This window comes from Neodiprion pinetum, chromosome 2, assembly GCF_021155775.2.
Source record: "Neodiprion pinetum isolate iyNeoPine1 chromosome 2, iyNeoPine1.2, whole genome shotgun sequence".
NCBI classification, from domain to species: Eukaryota; Metazoa; Arthropoda; class Insecta; order Hymenoptera; family Diprionidae; genus Neodiprion; species Neodiprion pinetum.
In genome coordinates, this window is record NC_060233.1 from 1,339,415 (window position 1) to 1,358,199 (window position 18,785).

The following is an 18,785-nucleotide window of genomic DNA, read 5'->3' on the forward strand; positions in this document are numbered from 1 at the left end:
TCATTGACCAATCAATCAAATACTTCCCCCACTCCAAAGTGTTTTGCAATTACTATCTACAGTAGTTATCAAGCCTTTAGCTAATCGAATGGTTAATTGTCGGGAAAAAAGTATAGTACGAAATTTAGATAAAAATTATTATAATCATCTGAATCCACATGTTACATTATTAAATGTATTTACATTATGATAAATCTTACGATAACAAAGATTCATTCTTTGCTCTGCGACTACCAAGTTTACCTCTGTCATGACTGAGGTGAGGCAAATCTGCCGATCTTATATTGTACTAAAATGCACACACAGTGTCGATTGGTGTATTCTATAATGCATACGAGTGCATAATAGTTGGCTTTTGAAGTTTCCTATGATGCGTTCAACCATTATTCGTCAAGACAGACTTAGTTGGTAATTAGAAATTTTAGTTTCATTCGTTTGAAACTAACTTCCATCATTCATTACGAAAAATGTAGTTCTCTCCTTCATCTGAAAATCAAAAATGTAATCAGTCAGTGAATTGATGTATTTTAAATAGGCTCGAGTAATAATTTAGAAATTTTCACAAGGCACGAAAAATGCGCGACTTGGCATAACTTCAAGTAAATGAAAGAATACTGTCTTACGATCATTTTGTTTCGGCTAACACCTCACCTGTATGCAGATGGATACTCACGTGTTTCCTAATGACTTACACTGACTCAGAAAAACCTGTATCAAAGTCATTCAAGTTATACATCTGACGATCTCAACTTGGTAGATATGCATTATCTGCCGTCGAAGCTGTCATCAAACCGGGATAAGACAGCCAGGAGATTTGACCAGATTCCATCATCTTCCATTGCCTCCCCTCCGCTCAGGGAGGGCTATAAGTGAAACATTACCAAATAGCAAATTAGAAAAAAGTTCAAGTTGGGAAGACATGGTATCTTTACTTCTGTACCAAATCCATCCAAATTTATGTACGCAAATATTAGTGGTATTACGTGTGTACAAATTATTTGTTCAAAGTCGTGAAAGCGAATGTTGAAAAATAATTTCTTTTCAACTGAAAGAATCATGTGGCCATTTAATTGATCAAATTTATGAAGGAGCCGGATTATCACAAGTAATTATTAATTTTAGTTTATTGGCATGGGATCTGTTATACATGTTGGTGTTTGTTTTACTAGCTCAATTCAGGTTCTCGATAAATCGATGTTTTTTTTTTTTTTTTGACTACTTAACGTCGCAAAATAAATGCAATAAATTTACGAGAGAATGTGAGAAAATAATTCCGTAATTCAACGAGTTTCTCAAACATCTTCCAGCGACACTCGTATGTTTGTGTAGTAATATTTACATGTCTTATGTGAAGATAAGACTCTTGCGATTAGAATGCAGGATACAAGTCTATTTCAAAAATTGAGATAGCTCCATTAACATTCCTTGTAAAATTAAAAATATTTTTGTAAAAAATTGTAATTACTACTGTTTTTTCCTGAACGAAATAATAGATTCAATGGAAAATTTCGTGCATCCAAAATGATTCATTATTGGAAATGAGGTGTTTTTTTAGTTGTAGTACGTATCTATATAATTTTTTTTTTGTTGAGGTAGACAGCAAATATGAAAATGGATATAATAAATATCCCATAAGGCAGTCCCCATGAATACCTTGCAACGGGAACAGCGTTAAAGGCCCTTGAAAGGTCCGTCCACACTTAATGCTGATTTTGAATCGAAGACTCATCTGAAACATAAGCAGCTTCGTACAATTTTGCAACGTTTAAAGTGCTTTCCGAGATCGATTTTTTTTTTTTTATATATGCTTTTTTTCTCTTCGGTGCAAGTAACAGCAGCACTGATAGTAAATACAATTATGTTGATTTACTTTCTGTTTTGCTCTTCTCAATTTGATAAGATCTATGATCATACAATTAATACAATTATAAATAAATTCAATAATCCAATTTGATCGACCATCATCAATACTTTTCAGATAACGTTTTAACTGAGAGGTATAAACCAGATATAACAGCTTATTATTAAAAAGCTCCGAAATGAATTTCAAACCTCTCTCTTTGAAGAAAAGATATGTAAACGATTAATTAAGTAGTATAGAACAAAGTAAAATTCTTAGATCCTTTAGTTAACAAAGTAAGGTAGTAGTGAAGAATTTCATTCTATTGAAATTAAAATGCAGGTCAATACGATCTTAATTATATTTTGCTGTTTCAAATATGTATGTATTTATGTATGTATTATATAATTATTTTCTTCTTTTTTATTTCAACTACAGTACTACTTACTATACAATGTATTGTTAGTACACCAAAATTCACCGCTAATGCTCGAAATAGAAACATATTGTAGTCAATGGTTTAAAAAAATAAGTATAAAAAAAAAAAATCATGAAATTAATTCAAATGAAGTAAACGTTGAAAAATGTGCGGCTCGTATTGCAGAACCTCTGTATTGTATGACAGAGAATTTTTCTAACTTCTTTGTCCGTCATTCTTTCCACTACATTCTTTTAAATAAATAAAGTATGTAAACGGCACGAAAATATTATTCAGTTATAGGTATATTGTACATGATTTATATAGACACTATTAGGTGGAACTTACACGAGACTTTACGATCTGAAAAAACAATTTTCTATGTAAAAATTACACTATGTACCATGTTCAACATTTCATGGAAATGGATAAAAATTTCGATCAATTTTATATAAAAAAATGTAATTTCTTTCCCAATACTCTGCGCACTATCATTAGAGTCTACATGCGGAAGTCTGGACTATACTACCTTCCCTCTGTTTAATAAGGTAGACGTTTTTCGCATCTTTTATAAGTTCCCTCAAACTTCAAGAAAATATTCATTCCAGAGTATGGTACATTTACAATTGCAGTCTAATCTAGAGAATAGGACTTCTAAAGTGTTCCGGTATTCATGTACTTTGTCCTTTCAGAATACGAAAATATTTCTATACCTCAATCAATGGGTTTAGACAATGACGGTATAATTGTGTTTGTATCCAATGGAAAAAATGATTCGTCGGCAATTGATGTTAAACAGAAAAGAACAATATTCGAACTTGATAGTTGAACGTAGAAATATATATGTGAACCACATCTTGTACAAACGTGTGAATCTGTCGACTTATTAGTCATTGAAAAAACGGCCAAGTGAAAATAATTGGCTATACGGATGCAAGTGTTAATTACTTTATTATAGTAATCGTTAAATGTTAACGGGAATAGAATCCCTAATCACCTCCCTCGTCATGTAACTTACGGTAAATAATAATTGTACATTATTTTGAAATTGTGAAAACACCGCGAACAATTTTACGAAAACCGTTTAAAAATAGCAACGTCCGGTTCCACCTATTTCCACAAAGAAAAAAAAAATATGAATGATTTTACATTGGAATACATAATTATTTACCACATTTTTAAAAACGAGTGCCATTACTATAAAGTAGAGTAATCGATATTCAACGATTTTTCTCCTAGTACTGATTATCAGTTGTAGCAGTGAATAATAAAGATTTTCAATCAACGTTTTAATTAAATCTCCGTCGAGGAAGGTCCCCACACGTGGGGTTACCTAGATTTTCTCTTGTATAAAAGGATGAGCCAAAGCATGGTTCACGGTTATGCGTTTTCCGGCATCCAGCATCAGGGTACGCTCCAACAGGTCCCTTAGTTGGCCGACTTTACGACTTTGTTCAGGTGGCAGGGAATTACCTCCCAATTCGGTGCCAAGATCACGGCTGGCGGAAAGTGTCGACATTATTACAACTTTTTCCTGAAATAGAACCGAATCAGTTTCCATAAAAGAAATGATAATCGATACTCAGATAAATCTATTCTGATTATATACATGTGTATTATCATTATCAGTTAACATCAAGTAGCTTGTTGGAAGTCGCTTGCTGCTATTATTTTTGTTGCATCAGTAGTTGCAGTTCAGTTTAATCAGGAGGAGCGGCACCACCTTCCCTGCTCATAGCAATGTTACATGTACAAACGAAAAAAAGTTTGAAAAAAAAAAAAAAACGAAAGAAACAAATCTGTGAGACCATGGGCAAAAGGTTTTGAATATTATTGCTCATGATTAAATAAATAACACGTAGGAATGGACAATTTAGATTGTCAAATAAATAATTAATATTGGGGATAATTACCCTTTCCGTAACCTTGTCCACTTCGTGATAAAGGAAGTTGCAGTTCGCGTCGAAGTGCTGATCCTTGAAGGTACCTTTTCTTATAAGTTTGTTGGGCATTTTTCCCTTCAGATCCATAAAAAACTTCAACATCTGATTATTCGTTTTTCCCGAGAACATTATTTTTCCGGTATAGAGTTCGTAAATGGTGCAACCAACGGACCACATATCAATCCCGAAATCATACGGTATACCAAGAACTAGAAAATATTTACATCAATCAATTTGTCTTAAGGGGGAAACGAGGTATCCCTATCTATCTTTGAAGCAAACAAATTGAATAAGGAATCGAAAATATTTCATGAAAATCTTATGACAACAGCATGTTGCAATTTACTATAAACTTTTGTCACTACTCGAGATTTTACCTTGTCAATAAGCCACGACGGTAACTTTGCAATACAATTTCAATAGGGCATCTGCTTTGCAATTCAAAGATGTACATTTCTCAAGTATTTGTGCATATACTATAAGTGGATTACAATTGTTCTTAGTTCGATAATAAAAGATACTTACTTATTTCCGGTGCACGATAAAACCTTGACACCAAGTAAGGCGTTATTTCATTTTCATGGGCGTGCGAAGCTGAACCAAAATCGCAAAGTTTTAGCACCAATTTACTTTCACTGACTAGAATATTATCTGGTTTGATATCAGCATGTAATATATTAGCACGCTTCAAGAGTTTCAATGCTAAAAATAACTGTTGGGTGTACGATCTCACCGCTTTTACATGAAGACCAACGTCTTTTCCATATTTTTTCAATACCTGAAAACCAGATTTATTTCAATGTATTAAACTGTACCAGAGAACAATTGAAAAATGTGCGAATCTCAGTTTATGTCGTGAAAATAGCTCACCTCTCTCAAATTCATAGCCAGAGGTTCAAATACCATACACAAATGATTTTTGTGGAAAAAATGTCTGAAAAGACGCAGGCAGTGGAATCGATCCTCGGGATCTGCATCGTTTAGCTTCCGGAGAATCTCCAACTCCTTGAGACCCGTCTTATGCCTGCAATAACAAGTATCATTGGTTACGATATAATGTAAGGTATGCGAAATAGTATTTATTGTGTCTTCAAAACGCACATTATTTCGTTATTTCTGATTATTTTTACAGCCACATCCAGATTCCCTCTAGCAGAATCCCTCGCTCTGACAACGTTACTGAACACACCTTGACCGGTATAACCGTACACTATATAGCGAGAATCCAGTGTTTCTCCAACTCGTACTCTGAAAAATATTACAATTTTTAGCACAAAAATAATCAAGATGAATAACAAAAACTACGAATACGCAAAATAAATTGAACAAACCTGTAATATCCTTCGGCATCGTCCCAATTGTCTGTTAAACTTGGATTATCTGGGCCACCAGGCCTCTTGCCTTCTACTGTAGGACTCTGAAATAACAAAGTAAAAAAATTGTGATGCGAAACGTTCTAGAACAATTAGTAGGATAGATGAAATATATGGGATGCAAAAAAGTGTCAGGCTTACGTTAAAATCACCAATATTGTCGGCTTCCGCAAACATGTCCCACTCGTTACTTTTTTTAGGATTTTGTTTCTCATCAGATTTTGACTTCTCTGTAGGTTTGATCTCCTCCTGTTCCTCCTTATTTTCACCACCGACAGTGTTAAATCTGGATTTTCGCTTTTTCATAGATTGTTGAGGTGATTTTGGTTTTTCTGGTAATGGTGGAGTGTGGCTCTCTGAGTTTGATTCATTATTGTTTGAAATAATATCTACTGATTTGTGGGACTCAACTGACACATTGTCTGACGGTGGTGAACTAACTACTGTGTTCAACTCCATTGAGAGATTTGAATCTTCGCTTGGCCCTCCTAACCTCTGTAATACACAATATAAGAATCTGGGTAACACAATGTGGATGCATGCCTACTCGATTGCTTTGGCACGACCAAATTCTACATAAATTCTTCTCGTAAAAATCGATAAATTGTGGAACCTGGATACTTACTTTCAGGAGTTCTTCTCTCTGCTTCCTTCGCCGCTCGATAATTGCTTCCTCATCTTCCTCTTCTTCGATATCAATGTCTTTGATGTCCTCTTCACTGGAACTCTCCGAATGTTCTACCTTCAAACCCTCTGACAAGGAATCCTTGTACTTATCATTTTTGTCTCGTTTGCCATTCTTGTCCCTCTCCCGCTCACCATCGCGTCCATGCCTATCTCTATCCCTACGGCTTCTAGAGATAGATCTAGACCTTCGATGACGGTCCAGACGATCTCTGTCGTTTCTGTCAGTTCTATCATTCCTGTCATTCCTGTCATTTCTGTCGTTTCTCTCATTCCTCTCGGCTCTCTCATTTCTGTCATTTCTGTCATTCCTGTTTCTCATGGGACTTCTAGACCTTCTGTTACTCTTTGACCTTTCACGTATTCTATCGTGATTTCTGCTGTCTCTTCTTTCCCGACTTCCTTGTCTCTCCCGATTCAATTGATGGTCACGATTCAACTGACGTTCTCGGCTATCCCTCTTCTCTCGACCAGAGAACCGGTCCCTACCACCTGAGGTATCGTGATTATCTGATTTTATAGTACGGTGTCTCGAATCTGACCTTATGTCTCTGGCCTTGGATCCATTGCGAGGTGAAGGTTCTCGCCTTGTAGCGTGCCTATCAGAATCACGTTTGCGCTCTTCTTCCCTGTAATAAAAATCAATCTATATTCATTACGAAAACTTCGGTAGTTGAATAACATCAGAGGTCTTAATTTACCTTCGTTCATGATCTCTCTTGCGCTCTTCCTCCTTCTTGAGCATTTCTTTTCGCCTCTCGTCATCCAGTCTCCTGCGTGATTCTTCACGTCTTGCATCCTCTTTAGCCCGTTCAATTGTCTTTCTCGATGTCCTGTCTTCCCGCCTTGGTTCGTCTCTACCCCTAACTTTGTCATCTCGTTTGCGGTCAGTATCTCGTCTTTTGTCCTTCGCCTCCTCGCGACCCCGTCTGTCTCGGGACATATCAACAACTACACGCCTCTCAAGTTTTGAAGAGGGCACTCGTTTTCTCTCTCTACTTTCTGATCTACTCCTTGGACGCTTCTTACGGCATATGCTATCCTCGCTATCATCTTCGACTAGAATTATATCAGGTGTTTCAGCCACTTTCATCACACCTTCCTGCAGTTGAGTTTTACCCTCTTTCTCAGAATCATCAGATAAATATTGCACTAAACATGCCTGAAGTCTTTCCTGTAAAGAAAACAACAATAATCATTCTTTTTTTTTTATCACTCATGATTCGTATTTTTCAATAATAACCCTACATGAGTTATGAGTATGATTACTGAGAGAAGGACAAATGTACTAATTTTACCTTCTGTTTCATTAATTCCTCGAGATCAATGTCGTCTTCGATAATAGTACAGTCAACTTCGTCCGAATCCAAGTCGATTAGTTTTTCATCTTCACTTTCCTCAGAGGAAACTACCTCAAGTTGCGAAGCTTGCACTTTGCCATTCATGTTGGTCCCTTTAGGAACATTTGTATTTTTATGGATGTTGGATGACTTGACGTCAACTGGGAGTGGCTTTTCTTCAACAGAACCATTTTCATTGTCCCTGCTCTTTTTTGGACGTTTGTGCTTTTTATGTTTCTTTCTAAAAAACATACTCTACAATGACATATGCAGGCATAACAATATCTTGGCGTTATCATAATTGTGTCAAATAATCCCTTTTTAAAAACTATTAAAAATTTAGGTATGGTTTGTTTACAGGTATAACAATCATTATTATTTATCTTCAGAACTAAAATTACAGAAATGCTTGATAGTCTTACCTTTCTTGCCGATCAATCCTTTCCTCTTTCTCCACAGTTTTGTCCTTCTTGTGCTTGTGATGTTTGTGCTTCCTCTTCTTCTTTTTTTTCATTTCGCCTAATACCGCTATATCAGACTCATCCATCGAATCAGTTTTTGGATCAATGCATTCCAAGTCCGAACTTCTAGCAATGTAAAACAGATCACAGAATTTATAGTAGGGAATCAAACTAAGCTACCGCTTATTAATAATTAAGAAATAACAGATATTGACTACCTAATACATAGTTGAGAAGATTCACAACAGCAGTGAAGAGTCATTTGCACGTGTGGATTAAAATCCGAATCCGATATATCAGATCTGAGCTAAAGTATAAGGTTGTCTGCTCTTCGGTTTCCTTGTTTGACATTAAGAATTGGGGAGCATAAACTGACCTTTAAGATCGCAGATTGCTAGGTTTTAGGTTTGGTCCAGATATAATTAGGTATGTTCGAATTGTGGTAAATTATATTAAAGTATGAGTACAAAAAAACGGAGGTGTTAGACGAGAAATAACTGCGCCAACAGTCTCAATGAAAATGATTAGATTTTCTCAGAAGTTTACGATGAATTAACGAATGTATTTTGTTTCGGGGCAGCCAAAATAAACACATGAGCGTATTACGAGCGATACGAGGGCAATTATGAAAACTAATCGGTACATCCAGCCAAATTAGGATTAGAATTAAATGTCCAACTCACCCCATCTTGGCTTTTCCAAACTATCACAAAGAAAATCCCACTTATTAAACCGCAAAACGATTCTCGTACGTAACGCTACTCTCTCAACAGACCGCCATTTTCATTTCCGTTCTCCTCGGCCGCACAAGCTTCGACTACTCGCCGAACGACTAACAAGATATAACGTGTATTTCCGGTTTAAGGATCAGAATCCGCGGGAGGTTGCACAAGCACTTTTTTATCGACGGAGCTTCTTCAGATTTTCCGACGACGTATGACTTTGTATTTCTCTAGGTATTTCAAATTGCGTTTGGCGTTTACAACTGATTCCTCGATTGCCTTGCACAGAGCCTGAAATCTGCTATCGGCCGACTGGTTCCCTGTTTGGTACTGCTTTCAACCACAGTACGTCTTTTAACTGCTACAGTCGCGGCTAATTCGCAGTTCACCGGTGACGCCGCCGCCATCTTACATTGTGTTACATTTCACAAAGAATATGATTTATCATATTTCTACACATGTTATAGGATGTATGTTAACATTATTGAAAGTTTAATTAATGCAATTGTAAAATTACCCCTTTGATAATCTGAAAGTCACAGGTACTTGATAAATAAAAATGATTTTCAGAATTCTTATAATTATCTCAGTTTTTGCAATGAGTTTTCTGGCACCACGTACTTTAATTAAAATTACTCTAATTACTTTTAGCCCTGTACCCTTAGGCTTCTGTGAATTTCATCATCACAAGGAAACTCTATGAACCTGCATGGAACGCTGAGTAGGTCCATCTTGAGTATACGCGTAGGCCATGACTAGGGGTGTAACAGGTGCAGGCAGGAAAATGTGGTTCTTAACCGGTTTTGGAAAAATTAAAATCGAAAACGTTGGAACAGAAATTTGTATATCATTTTTTTTTTTAAACATATTAAAGATATATATATAATATTGTTGAATTATATGTATTAAATTCAATTTACTTCAGATTACTGTTCTGGATTTTTTTCTGTGGATTCTTCAAATCGTCTATCATGAAGCAAACTGGGTTTATGTTTATGAACGATGTTCTGTCATTGTATAACTTGGCAGCATATTACACGTATTACAGCATCTCCTGATATCATAACGTTTGAATATTTTTTTGCATGCACGTCTGCTGATTTTTGCATCCTGGGCCTAAATTTGCAAGTCGTCTTTGGCACACACGAACAATGGTTGAAAGCAGTTTTCCGCATAGGCTGGCAGCATATTGTACCATATTCAAATGCATCACCTTATTCGTGTCTTCATTTAATCAGCACCACCTTTGATTCTAGCTTGGCGGGGGTTGAATTAAGAGTTGACTGGTACTGACAACCTAGTGAAAATGAGCCAACTATAATACAAAATACTGATTATGCATACTAACTTTTCCCCAATTTCTGTAAACAAAATATGATTCAAACAACGAATAGTAGTAATGAATATGATTTCAATACCTGTTTAGTCAGTGTGAATGACAAAATCCTTGTCTTAATTCAGTATCAAAGCCCATGCCCGTTTCCAGTTTCTTTGATGTCAGTAGTTTCTCTCTTCGGTACATACTTTTTCATTGTTCGTTGTCGAATTTTGTGCCGTTGCTTGAAACGTTTCGCCCATGACTCGGAAGCCTGGAATTTTAATTCCGGAAGTTGGCTGGCAGCAGCGAGACCCCATTGCTGCAAATTTCTTGTTGTAACAGGTTGGTTCGATTGTCGAGCTTTCATGAAACGATTGTAAGTGCAAGAGTCGATTATTTTGTATTTATCTTTGGTGGTACCACCACTGGTAATCTGTTTCTCCCACACTGTTAGTTGGTTCATTCTTTTCAAGCGGGATCCTCCTTTTTTTTGGAGGGTCTTCAGCGACCATTTTGGGTGCGATTTTGCCATATTAACGATCTTTATCTTGTACTCTAGTGGCACGTGATCAATATCCGGTTTTGTGTTTTCCTCATCGGGCTCGTACTCATCGTCCGATGCGGATCCAGATATGGAACTTTTGACCTCGTGAAACAAGCCTTTTTCATCTGACTCTTCAACACTAATTAACTCGTCTTCATCAATGAGTGAATTTTCATCCAGAACCTCTAGAATTTTGCTGTAAATTTTCTCTCCGATTTGGATATGCTCATCCTTTATTTCTGCCAAATGATGCGCAGTAATATAATTATTTTTAAAAAGAAGCTGCTCACAGTATACCAGTGCAGTTCGCAATCTTTCTTTTGACTCTTGACTGCTACAGGAATCTGCGTCAAGTTCACTCTTTACTTCAGCCACCAATGGTTCAGGCATTTCAAATTTTATCATCGTAAGATCGCCCATCTTGTTTCGCTGCTCAATGTACCTCATGTAACCAAATCAAGAGCTCACAAAAGAATATAAAGCGGCTCCTTGACGCCGCTGCCTCTCCTAACTGCCCAAAGTCTTTTGTTCCCGTACAGCTGACTCCTGCAGGATAAAACCAAGTTGGTTATCTTTGTTAACCCGAATTGTAAATTGAATTTTTGGATACTTATACTCACAATTATCGTTCTATGGGCCAAGGATTACTGTGCGGTTATTCCGTTATCAAAATGAATTTGAACTCTTAAGTAAATGACAACTAAACTCAGGTGAGACAAGCTTTGCGTACGTTTTTCGACATGTGAAATTACAATCAGTAGAATCAAATGTTTTGAACAATTCGACCAGACTGCGATAGATCGAAATTGGATTCATTGAGCATAAACTTTAGGTCTATTAATGAGCGCCAGCTGTGTGGAAGTATTGTGAAGTATAAAAATTGAGTGGTAACGGAGGGTCCACAGAGCGCATGATAGAGCGTCACCTGATATTACAGCAGATAAGTAAGTGATCTATAGTGCCGGCGTAACCAACTAACAACCTTCCCGATAATCATTGCAAATCGTACAATTAATTACCAACGAACCTTTAGTCTATAGAGCTTGTAGACTTCCTGCCATGTATCGTGTTCGTCACGTTGTATAATTCTTGGTTTCGGGGCGGCGGGCCGTTGATTTCAAATTTCTAACCTACAAATTTCGAACAAATGTACACCCTATACATCGTAGTATAGCAAGACCCGCGACGGGCGGAAGCCGTCCCTCTTTCAGGGTGGAATCGGAAAATAAATAACCGTGAGGATGCTGGATCTCTCGACGATCGGTGTAGCCCTACGCTGGTGGCTAGTTGGGAGTAGTAGGACCGGCGAGTTCATTGTTTACACCGGCATTTCGTTCGTAGATATGCTGGTGAACGCTGTCAAAGCCTTCAATGCCGTCTGCGTGCTACTCTATGAGGGATCCACGCTCTGGCTAAAAGACATTTACGATTATTTTTGCGTCGTGCAGGAGACGATTCGTACTGCGTCCGATTACTCTGTGCACATGTTGTCTCTCCTCGTCGCAGCTGCTGCAAGGGTTGTCTGGGCCCCATTTTCGTTAATAGCAGCAGTCCTGACTTCGATACGTGAGCTACTCCTCCTCCTAGGATCTAGTTGCCTGTTTTTGCTCTCCTTACCACCCCTATTTTTATTCTATCTTGCTGACTCGGTGTTGCATGCATTCAAAGTGCTTCGTTCCTTCACATTGCACGTCGGAGAAAGGTAGGTTGATCTTCGGATGGTTTTTAACTTGGAGAATGAGCTGATCTAAAAATTTTTAATGGTGAATAATTTATGGGCACAGATTGACGGAACACGCAGGAGACATTGAAACACTCGAAGTACTGACCGGCCTTGTTGTGGGATGTGGTTTAATGATAATAGCGGTGAATGGGATTAGGTTGCTCGTTTACTGGTACTTCATGTTTAAGACTAGAATGTACAGACGCTTCCTAACATGGGCAGGAACAACATGGAGAAGAGTCAAAAGAGGAATGACAATCGCTAGGAGGCGCCAAGGACAAGATAACTATAAATTACAAGAGACTGAACTATGTATAGTATGCTTTGGAAAAGCAAGATCTGTGTGTCTTTTACCTTGCCGACATTTGTGCCTTTGCACCAATTGCACCCAACTATTATCCCACCCATTACGATGTCCGTTATGCAGGCAGTTAGCCGATGATCTTATACATGTTTACCTTTGATATTAATTCTATCCAAGCTCAATTAGATGTTCAGTTTTAAGGAAAAGAAATTTACACATACTATTTTTATACAATAGAGTACGATGAGAAAATGTGATGTGATTTCACTGTGTTCAGATATAGATAATATAAATATATTTCAGTAGTGATAAATGACCAAAATGTAATTAATTAATCCTCATCCATGTTCATTTTTGGACTTTCTGAGAAAAAAGAATATTGTGCAGTATAATTCTTTTTGAATTTTAAAGCTTGTAGTCGGAATAAATTAACATAGTAGGAAATGTCGTAGTTCAACAATAAGCCAAAACACTTTTTTTTACCCAAATAAGTTGTAGTATCATGTTACAAATGCCGATATCACGACGAATTGAGCAATTGAAAAATTTCTTTGTTTCTTACATGTTTTAATCTGTAAAATCGTTAATATCCGTTTAAAAAAATAGTGTTACAGTCATGCAATGAGGCTGAAAGCTTGTATTTTAAATTTAAATTGAATGACAATTAAAATTGTTAAATTAAAACATACGTATTTTTGACGTCGCATTCAGCATAAAAATCTGCTGCCAAAATTCAGTACATTAGGGCACATTGCTATATAAATTAATTATTGATTTCGCGGCGTATTATCGCTACCATCTCTCACCACTGGTTCACTGATAATCAACCGCGTGCCTATTACCATAAAACCACAATGCCTAATGTATAAAAATAAATTCTTACGAATTATTAATAAATATTTAATGTTTTGTACAGGAAATATATGAATCATTCCGCCATCAGACTAATTTAATTCAATCATATTTGGTCGAGAACCTTCTTGAGAGAAGCCTTAACGTTCTGAAATGGGTCTACCCTGACTTTTCCAGTTTTTATTGGTAGTTCAATGAATACTTTTAGGGCATTCCTAGTCTCTGTTAGAAAATAATCCTTGGTGCTTATTTTCTCCAATGCTTTAAAGCATCCCTCGAGATTCCAATCAATTCTACCAGCAGTTTTATCCTCACTCTGAAATTTAATTAAATTATTGTATTAAATTTTGGATCCATTTACCAAGTATTTTTCTTCTCTTCTACATCAAAAAATATCTGCTATATCACATATTATATGAAATACCTTAATCAAGCCCAAATTAATCAGAAAAACATTGTTTAGTTGGGAAACTTGGTCAGTTTTTGTCGCATATGCAAACAATTCCATGTAAAGCCCGTCTGTCACTCGTTCTGCCTCTATTCTGGCATCCATATAGCCGCTAGCACACAACGAAGAAACCTTCATTATAGATCTAATAAGCACTTCAGCATATGTTTCTTTTTGAGATTCGTGTCCGTTTACAGACTGACTCTGAAAATTTACAGAATGATTTTAAAGTTTTTAAAAAAAATCGCGAAGAACTGAACAGAAATGGAAAAAATAGTGATATGGATGTGATGCATGCACATACCTTAGCGTGTTCCAAGAACAACTGTATTTTGTCGCCTTGAAGTCGGAGAAGGTTTTCAGCAGTTGGATTTTTCAAAAAGTCCTGAACCGTCACGTTCTGTTTATCCTTTTCGATCTTTGATATCTCTTGATCGTCTTCCTTTTCTACTTCAGAAGTCTTGTTTTCATCGTCGCTGTCCTCACTTTCAGTTTCCTCTCCACTTTCGCTATCGCCTTCGCTTTCAGATTCATTCTCCTCAAGACTCCCAAGAACCGATAGTTTTTGCGAAGCAATAAGTGCTCCTTCTAAGTTTTCTCTTCCTTTGCTACCAAAAACGTTGCCATCAAGTACTAAGCTCGTCAATTCCTGCTTATCCGCAACGGCCGCTACTATTGCATCGATACTAGCCGCGCCTATTTCGTTAAAGCTCAAATTCAATTCCATCAGATTGCGGTGTGCGCCTTCGTTGGCTAGTGCTTCAGCCAGCACTGAGGCTCCCCGTGTTTTGAGCAAACAATCTCCAAGATTAAGTTTTTCCAGGTCTGGCAAGTTCGGTAAGGATTTTGCTAGAGCTCGTGCTCCCTCTGGCCCAACTGTGTTATCGTTGAGGTTTAAAATCTTCAATCTTGGATTGACGGAGAGCGCTTGTGCTAGAGCAGCTATCCCTTTGTGGTAAATCCCATTTTGTGGCATCGATATCTCTTCCAGGGTAGTCAGCTTTGTGAACACCTCAGCCAGTGCTGCAGCTCCATCATTTTCTAGTCTGTTTCGTCCAGCAATGAAGACTCGCAAGGCCAATGGTGCTGTTCCTACTTAAGCAAACAAAAAAAATCACAATTCACTGTAAGCAAGTGAGATAAATTTTAAATCAACTTTTATATAAATGTAAAACACCGAAGTGCCAAACATTATTACCGTTTTCCTTAGAACTATTTTCATGACAATTTAGAAGAGCTTTGGCTAGCATTTTTCCTCCCGTTATTCCAAGTCCATTGTTGTTCAGTTTGAGTTCACGTAGAGTGAAACATGCGCTAGAGCTGAGTAGCGTGGCCAACCCCTTAACGCCGACAGGGCCAAACGCATTGTCACTGAGATCAAGCTCGACAAGGCGAGTTTGGGCTGCACATAGTCCTGTACCTAGATATTCCAGGGCAAGAGGAATCTCAGTCTTCATCCGCCCTGTGAACATGTCTTTCCACAGGGCTCGTTTGAGCGAAGAACCCTTCGCTTCCAAAGCCTTTGCCACTGCCTTGGCCGCATCGGGACCAAGCGTGTTTCCTTCCAAGTCGAGGTAATCCAATTTCTGACATTGTTCAATTGCTTTGACGACTTCCTCAGCTTTAAAAACACAGAAAGTGAGCAGATGTGATTATTTAATAAAAATGGGTCAAATTTGGTGTGATTGAGGTATTTTGGGTAGATAAAAGGGTAGGTAGAGTTCGCTGAGAGAACCGGCGTCTGATAAAAGTTTGGTTATGTGAAGCAGCACGTTGAGCATCGAGGATGACGCGGACTTTTACGTGAACGATAATTGGTTTGTTTAAAGCTGAGTATGAAGAGGGTTCGACTTACCGTCCGCTTCGCTGTTTAATTTCAGTGATTTTCCATTAAACGAAACACCACTTTCAGGAGTTTTTTCACTGGCTTTGTTTAGCTGTTCTTGTATTTCGGTTAGATTGAACGTGGTCATGATGTTGATGTTAGTTTTAAATCACTAGCAAATGAACCGCCACAAATCAGTAGCTAGTTTAGATCGTGCTGTTACAGAGTAGAAGGATAACACTTTATTTCATATACTGATGAAATAATACTAGACAAAAACAAAGCCGCCAGCCACAACCACTTTTATACCAATTCGCGGGAAACTCACCCAGGGTCGATTTTATATCTAGTCCCGAGACTACGTGCTCACATAGATGGCCTACTCTATGCAAATATGGGACTGGGCATCTGTTTGACTATCAGCGACAAGCGATTTTTTTACTAACTACGTCCAGCTAAGTGAGCTATTCGCACGATATTCAGCGGTCGCAGAATTTCGAAAACTGGGGCCTTTTTTGAAATGATCGCGAATCAAGCAAATGTATATACATTCCGAAAAATCGGTTTTAATTTAAAATTGATCCTTGATAACGGGTTTTGATTTTTACTCCCAAGAATCATCCAAGTAGCTTCTATACGTATTGGCTATTAATTGTTTGGATTAGTCTACGATTGCTGGGGTACAGCGTTTATTGATATAGTAACTCATGTAAATAATCGAACCTTGTATTTTTTGAGATTTTTATTTATTTATTAAACAACCGCAGGTGTCTGATACTCAATAAAAATTTGATAGACACAAACAGCATAAAGTAAGTGCCGTTTTATCGGTTGGATTTGGCGACACGTTCAAGTTCATCCTTCTTCTTGATGGCGTATGAATTTGATGATCCCTTTGCTGCGTTGATTAGCTCATCGGCTAAGCATTCCGCGATTGTTTTGATATTCCGGAAAGCTGCTTCACGCGCGCCCGTGCACAATAGCCAGATCGCCTGATTGACACGTCGCAGTGGTGACACATCAACCGCTTGACGACGCACCGTACCCGCACGACCAATACGGGTTGAATCTTCACGAGGTCCAGAGTTTATTATCGCAGTCACCAGAACCTAAAGTTTAATAGATAAGCATGAAATAAAACTTAAAAACAATTAATGTGCCTTTGCTGCACTTGAAATTATAGTTTCTTTATTTTACAGTAGTGACTCTGCGCTGTCAAAATTATTGTTGAAATGATATCTTTGGTCCAAGAGTAACGTTAAATCCACATTATTTAATATAATGAAAATCCTTCGCTGAGCATCTATTTGGAAATACTGTATACATACTAGTTTGAGCAATCATTATTTAATTTTCTCCGAGAATGTTCAATTCTGAATGTTATGTATTGACAACTAAGAAATATGTTGTACACAGTTTACATGTCAAATAATTCAGGAATGTGTGACATAAGCTTGTGCTACTTTTAAAATAAGAAAAAAATTATAAAGTTAAGGTTTAAGCAATGCAACTTAAAGCAATAGGAATAACACAAGACCATGAATATGTGTTGAAAAACCAAGTTCAAATTAAGAAACAATAATTCTTTGATTTAAGTTCAGCTTCAAGTTGTTTCAAGTTACAGATTTTGATGTGATCAAATCCAACGACGTCAACTCCAATTGTAGCTTTGAAAAATGCTAATTCGATAATTTATGAAGCTGAATCTAGCAGCCAGAGTTAGCAAGCAAATGTGTTGAACGTTTTTTGGAAAATAGAAAACCGCAGGTTGGTTTTAATCTCATAATTCTATAATAGTATCGGGGATTCAAGGTATTTCACACAATTTTGATTTTCGAACTTTGCTACCTTATTCGGAAAAACATTACAACATTTTGCTGCCAGCTTCAGCGTCGCGGGTCATTTATCCATATTGATATTTGATTGAGAAAATTACCCATCCAATGATTTTCCAATTTATTGAATCATATTAATATTAATTAGAACGATGAATGTGAAATGAATATTACCTGCAGAGGATTTTCGCCTGTGAGTAGATGGATGATCTCAAAGGCGTGCTTGACGATTCTGACAGCCATGAGTTTCTTTCCATTGTTCCTACCATGCATCATTAAAGAATTGGTCAACCGCTCGACAATGGGGCATTGCGCCTTGCGAAAACGTTTGGCAGCGTATCGACCGGCAGAATGTGGCAGGTACTTTGCGTTCTTTTCTTTGACCGCAATGTAATCCTGAAGGGACATGTCGCTGACCTGAACGTCATCGCAGTTCCACCGACCGAACAATTTGATCTCTGGCAACTCAGCGGACAGAGCGACCGGCAGAGCCTCCAAATTTGTTACTACGACATCGTCGAACGTTTCTATATCCGCCATGGTTCACCTAAAACGAGAACGTCGCTTTATAAATAATTAGAAAACAGGTTAGAAAAATCAGTTTTATTCTTAAATCTTGTGCACGTGCTTGCGCAGGCCAGGGCGTATAATTCAGTATCTAAGTCGTATTCACTGTCTCGGAACTTCAAAGTATAAATCGAATAAGCCCCTCACGCGACATTTAACGAAAATCAAAAACACCACATGGTTCGAGCGATTCACTGGGTAAGATCATGCGGCGCCTGTCGGTATTTAGACGGTTAAATGGCACATCCAGCGAAACATTTTTTAACACGCTTGCACAACGCGGGTCTTTGGCTTTCCGATGAATCGAAAACGGAACTCAGATTAGCATTTATTCTTAACCGAAATACCCTCACCTTTATTCACGTCTTCGTTGCGGCAAGCGTGAACCGGAAAAGGCCATGACACTTTTAGCCATCTTGGCGCTGATCCGAGTGGCCAGAGTCGTAATTATACGATTCCATATCCGCTTTCGAAGCAGCCAAAAAACATGGCGCAAAGGGACCATCGCAATAAGGAGCTTTAAATTTTTAAAAAATACGAATGCAAAAGAATAAGCAGTTATTTTCCTCATTGGAAATGGCCAATGTT

At 37.6% G+C, this 18,785-nt stretch overlaps 3 protein-coding genes, 1 long non-coding RNA gene and 1 other non-coding gene across 13 annotated transcripts; 1 reads left to right on the forward strand and 4 right to left on the reverse strand.

Annotated features, from left to right (window-relative positions):
• Positions 1 to 123: 123 nt before the first annotated feature.
• Positions 124 to 8,867, reverse strand: Prp4k (Pre-mRNA processing factor 4 kinase). 6 transcript variants are annotated; one of them, XM_046613616.2, is made up of 16 exons: positions 8,743 to 8,858; positions 8,278 to 8,398; positions 8,021 to 8,185; positions 7,557 to 7,839; positions 6,960 to 7,432; positions 6,200 to 6,887; positions 5,716 to 6,069; positions 5,533 to 5,618; positions 5,303 to 5,449; positions 5,072 to 5,225; positions 4,727 to 4,979; positions 4,172 to 4,410; positions 3,592 to 3,792; positions 1,654 to 1,729; positions 693 to 863; positions 124 to 486 (listed from the first exon to the last, which is right to left on the reverse strand). In XM_046613616.2, the coding sequence occupies exons 2-13, from the start codon at positions 8,319 to 8,321 to the stop codon at positions 3,592 to 3,594; spliced, it is 3,087 nt and encodes a 1,028-aa protein (XP_046469572.1). In that variant the 5' UTR covers positions 8,322 to 8,398; positions 8,743 to 8,858; the 3' UTR covers positions 124 to 486; positions 693 to 863; positions 1,654 to 1,729. The 6 variants fall into 6 exon arrangements, with proteins under 6 accessions (XP_046469572.1, XP_046469571.1, XP_046469569.1 ...); XM_046613615.2 differs by having other exon boundaries at positions 674 to 863; XM_046613613.2 differs by having other exon boundaries at positions 124 to 863.
• A 794-nt stretch (positions 8,868 to 9,661) lies between these two features.
• Positions 9,662 to 11,461, reverse strand: LOC124212946 (uncharacterized). Its single transcript, XR_011176388.1, has 3 exons — positions 11,264 to 11,461; positions 10,200 to 11,189; positions 9,662 to 10,078 (listed from the first exon to the last, which is right to left on the reverse strand). It is a non-coding gene; the product is annotated as an uncharacterized lncRNA (long non-coding RNA).
• A 75-nt stretch (positions 11,462 to 11,536) lies between these two features.
• Positions 11,537 to 13,029, forward strand: LOC124212945 (uncharacterized). Its single transcript, XR_011176389.1, has 2 exons — positions 11,537 to 12,345; positions 12,428 to 13,029. It is a non-coding gene; the product is annotated as an uncharacterized protein (transcript).
• A 527-nt stretch (positions 13,030 to 13,556) lies between these two features.
• On the reverse strand, positions 13,557 to 16,142 carry RanGAP (Ran GTPase activating protein). Of its 4 annotated transcripts, none has more exons than XM_046613620.2 (5): positions 15,826 to 16,140; positions 15,169 to 15,591; positions 14,275 to 15,065; positions 13,947 to 14,174; positions 13,557 to 13,838 (listed from the first exon to the last, which is right to left on the reverse strand). In XM_046613620.2, exons 1-5 carry the CDS (start codon positions 15,941 to 15,943, stop codon positions 13,629 to 13,631), a joined length of 1,770 nt encoding a protein of 589 aa, XP_046469576.1. In that variant the 5' UTR covers positions 15,944 to 16,140; the 3' UTR covers positions 13,557 to 13,628. The 4 variants fall into 4 exon arrangements, 3 of the variants coding, with proteins under 3 accessions (XP_046469576.1, XP_046469577.1, XP_046469578.1); XM_046613621.2 differs by having other exon boundaries at positions 14,275 to 15,062; positions 15,826 to 16,139; XR_006881777.2 differs by having other exon boundaries at positions 13,700 to 13,838; positions 13,947 to 14,082; positions 15,826 to 16,142.
• Positions 16,143 to 16,519: 377 nt separating this feature from the next.
• Positions 16,520 to 18,651, reverse strand: RpS5a (ribosomal protein S5a). The gene is made up of 3 exons (XM_046613634.2): positions 18,551 to 18,651; positions 17,805 to 18,177; positions 16,520 to 16,904 (listed from the first exon to the last, which is right to left on the reverse strand). Exons 2-3 carry the CDS (start codon positions 18,168 to 18,170, stop codon positions 16,620 to 16,622), a joined length of 651 nt encoding a protein of 216 aa, XP_046469590.1. The 5' UTR covers positions 18,171 to 18,177; positions 18,551 to 18,651; the 3' UTR covers positions 16,520 to 16,619.
• Between the last annotated feature and the right edge of the window lie 134 nt (positions 18,652 to 18,785).

Coding starts and splice junctions, on each gene's coding strand:
- RanGAP (XM_046613620.2), bottom strand. CDS start 15,943: ATGACCACGTTCAATCTAACCGAAATACAAGAACAGCTAAACAAAGCC. Junction 15,592..15,825: donor ATTAAACAGCGAAGCGGACG/GTAAGTCGAACC, acceptor GTGTTTTTAAAG/CTGAGGAAGTCGTCAAAGCA. Junction 15,066..15,168: donor AAATAGTTCTAAGGAAAACG/GTAATAATGTTT, acceptor TGTTTGCTTAAG/TAGGAACAGCACCATTGGCC.
- RpS5a (XM_046613634.2), bottom strand. CDS start 18,170: ATGGCGGATATAGAAACGTTCGACGATGTCGTAGTAACAAATTTGGAG. Junction 16,905..17,804: donor CAGGCGAAAATCCTCTGCAG/GTAATATTCATT, acceptor ATTAAACTTTAG/GTTCTGGTGACTGCGATAAT.
- Prp4k (XM_046613616.2), bottom strand. CDS start 8,321: ATGACTCTTCACTGCTGTTGTGAATCTTCTCAACTATGTATTAG. Junction 6,888..6,959: donor AAGAGAGATCATGAACGAAG/GTAAATTAAGAC, acceptor TTTTTATTACAG/GGAAGAAGAGCGCAAACGTG. Junction 6,070..6,199: donor AGAGAGAAGAACTCCTGAAA/GTAAGTATCCAG, acceptor TGTGTATTACAG/AGGTTAGGAGGGCCAAGCGA.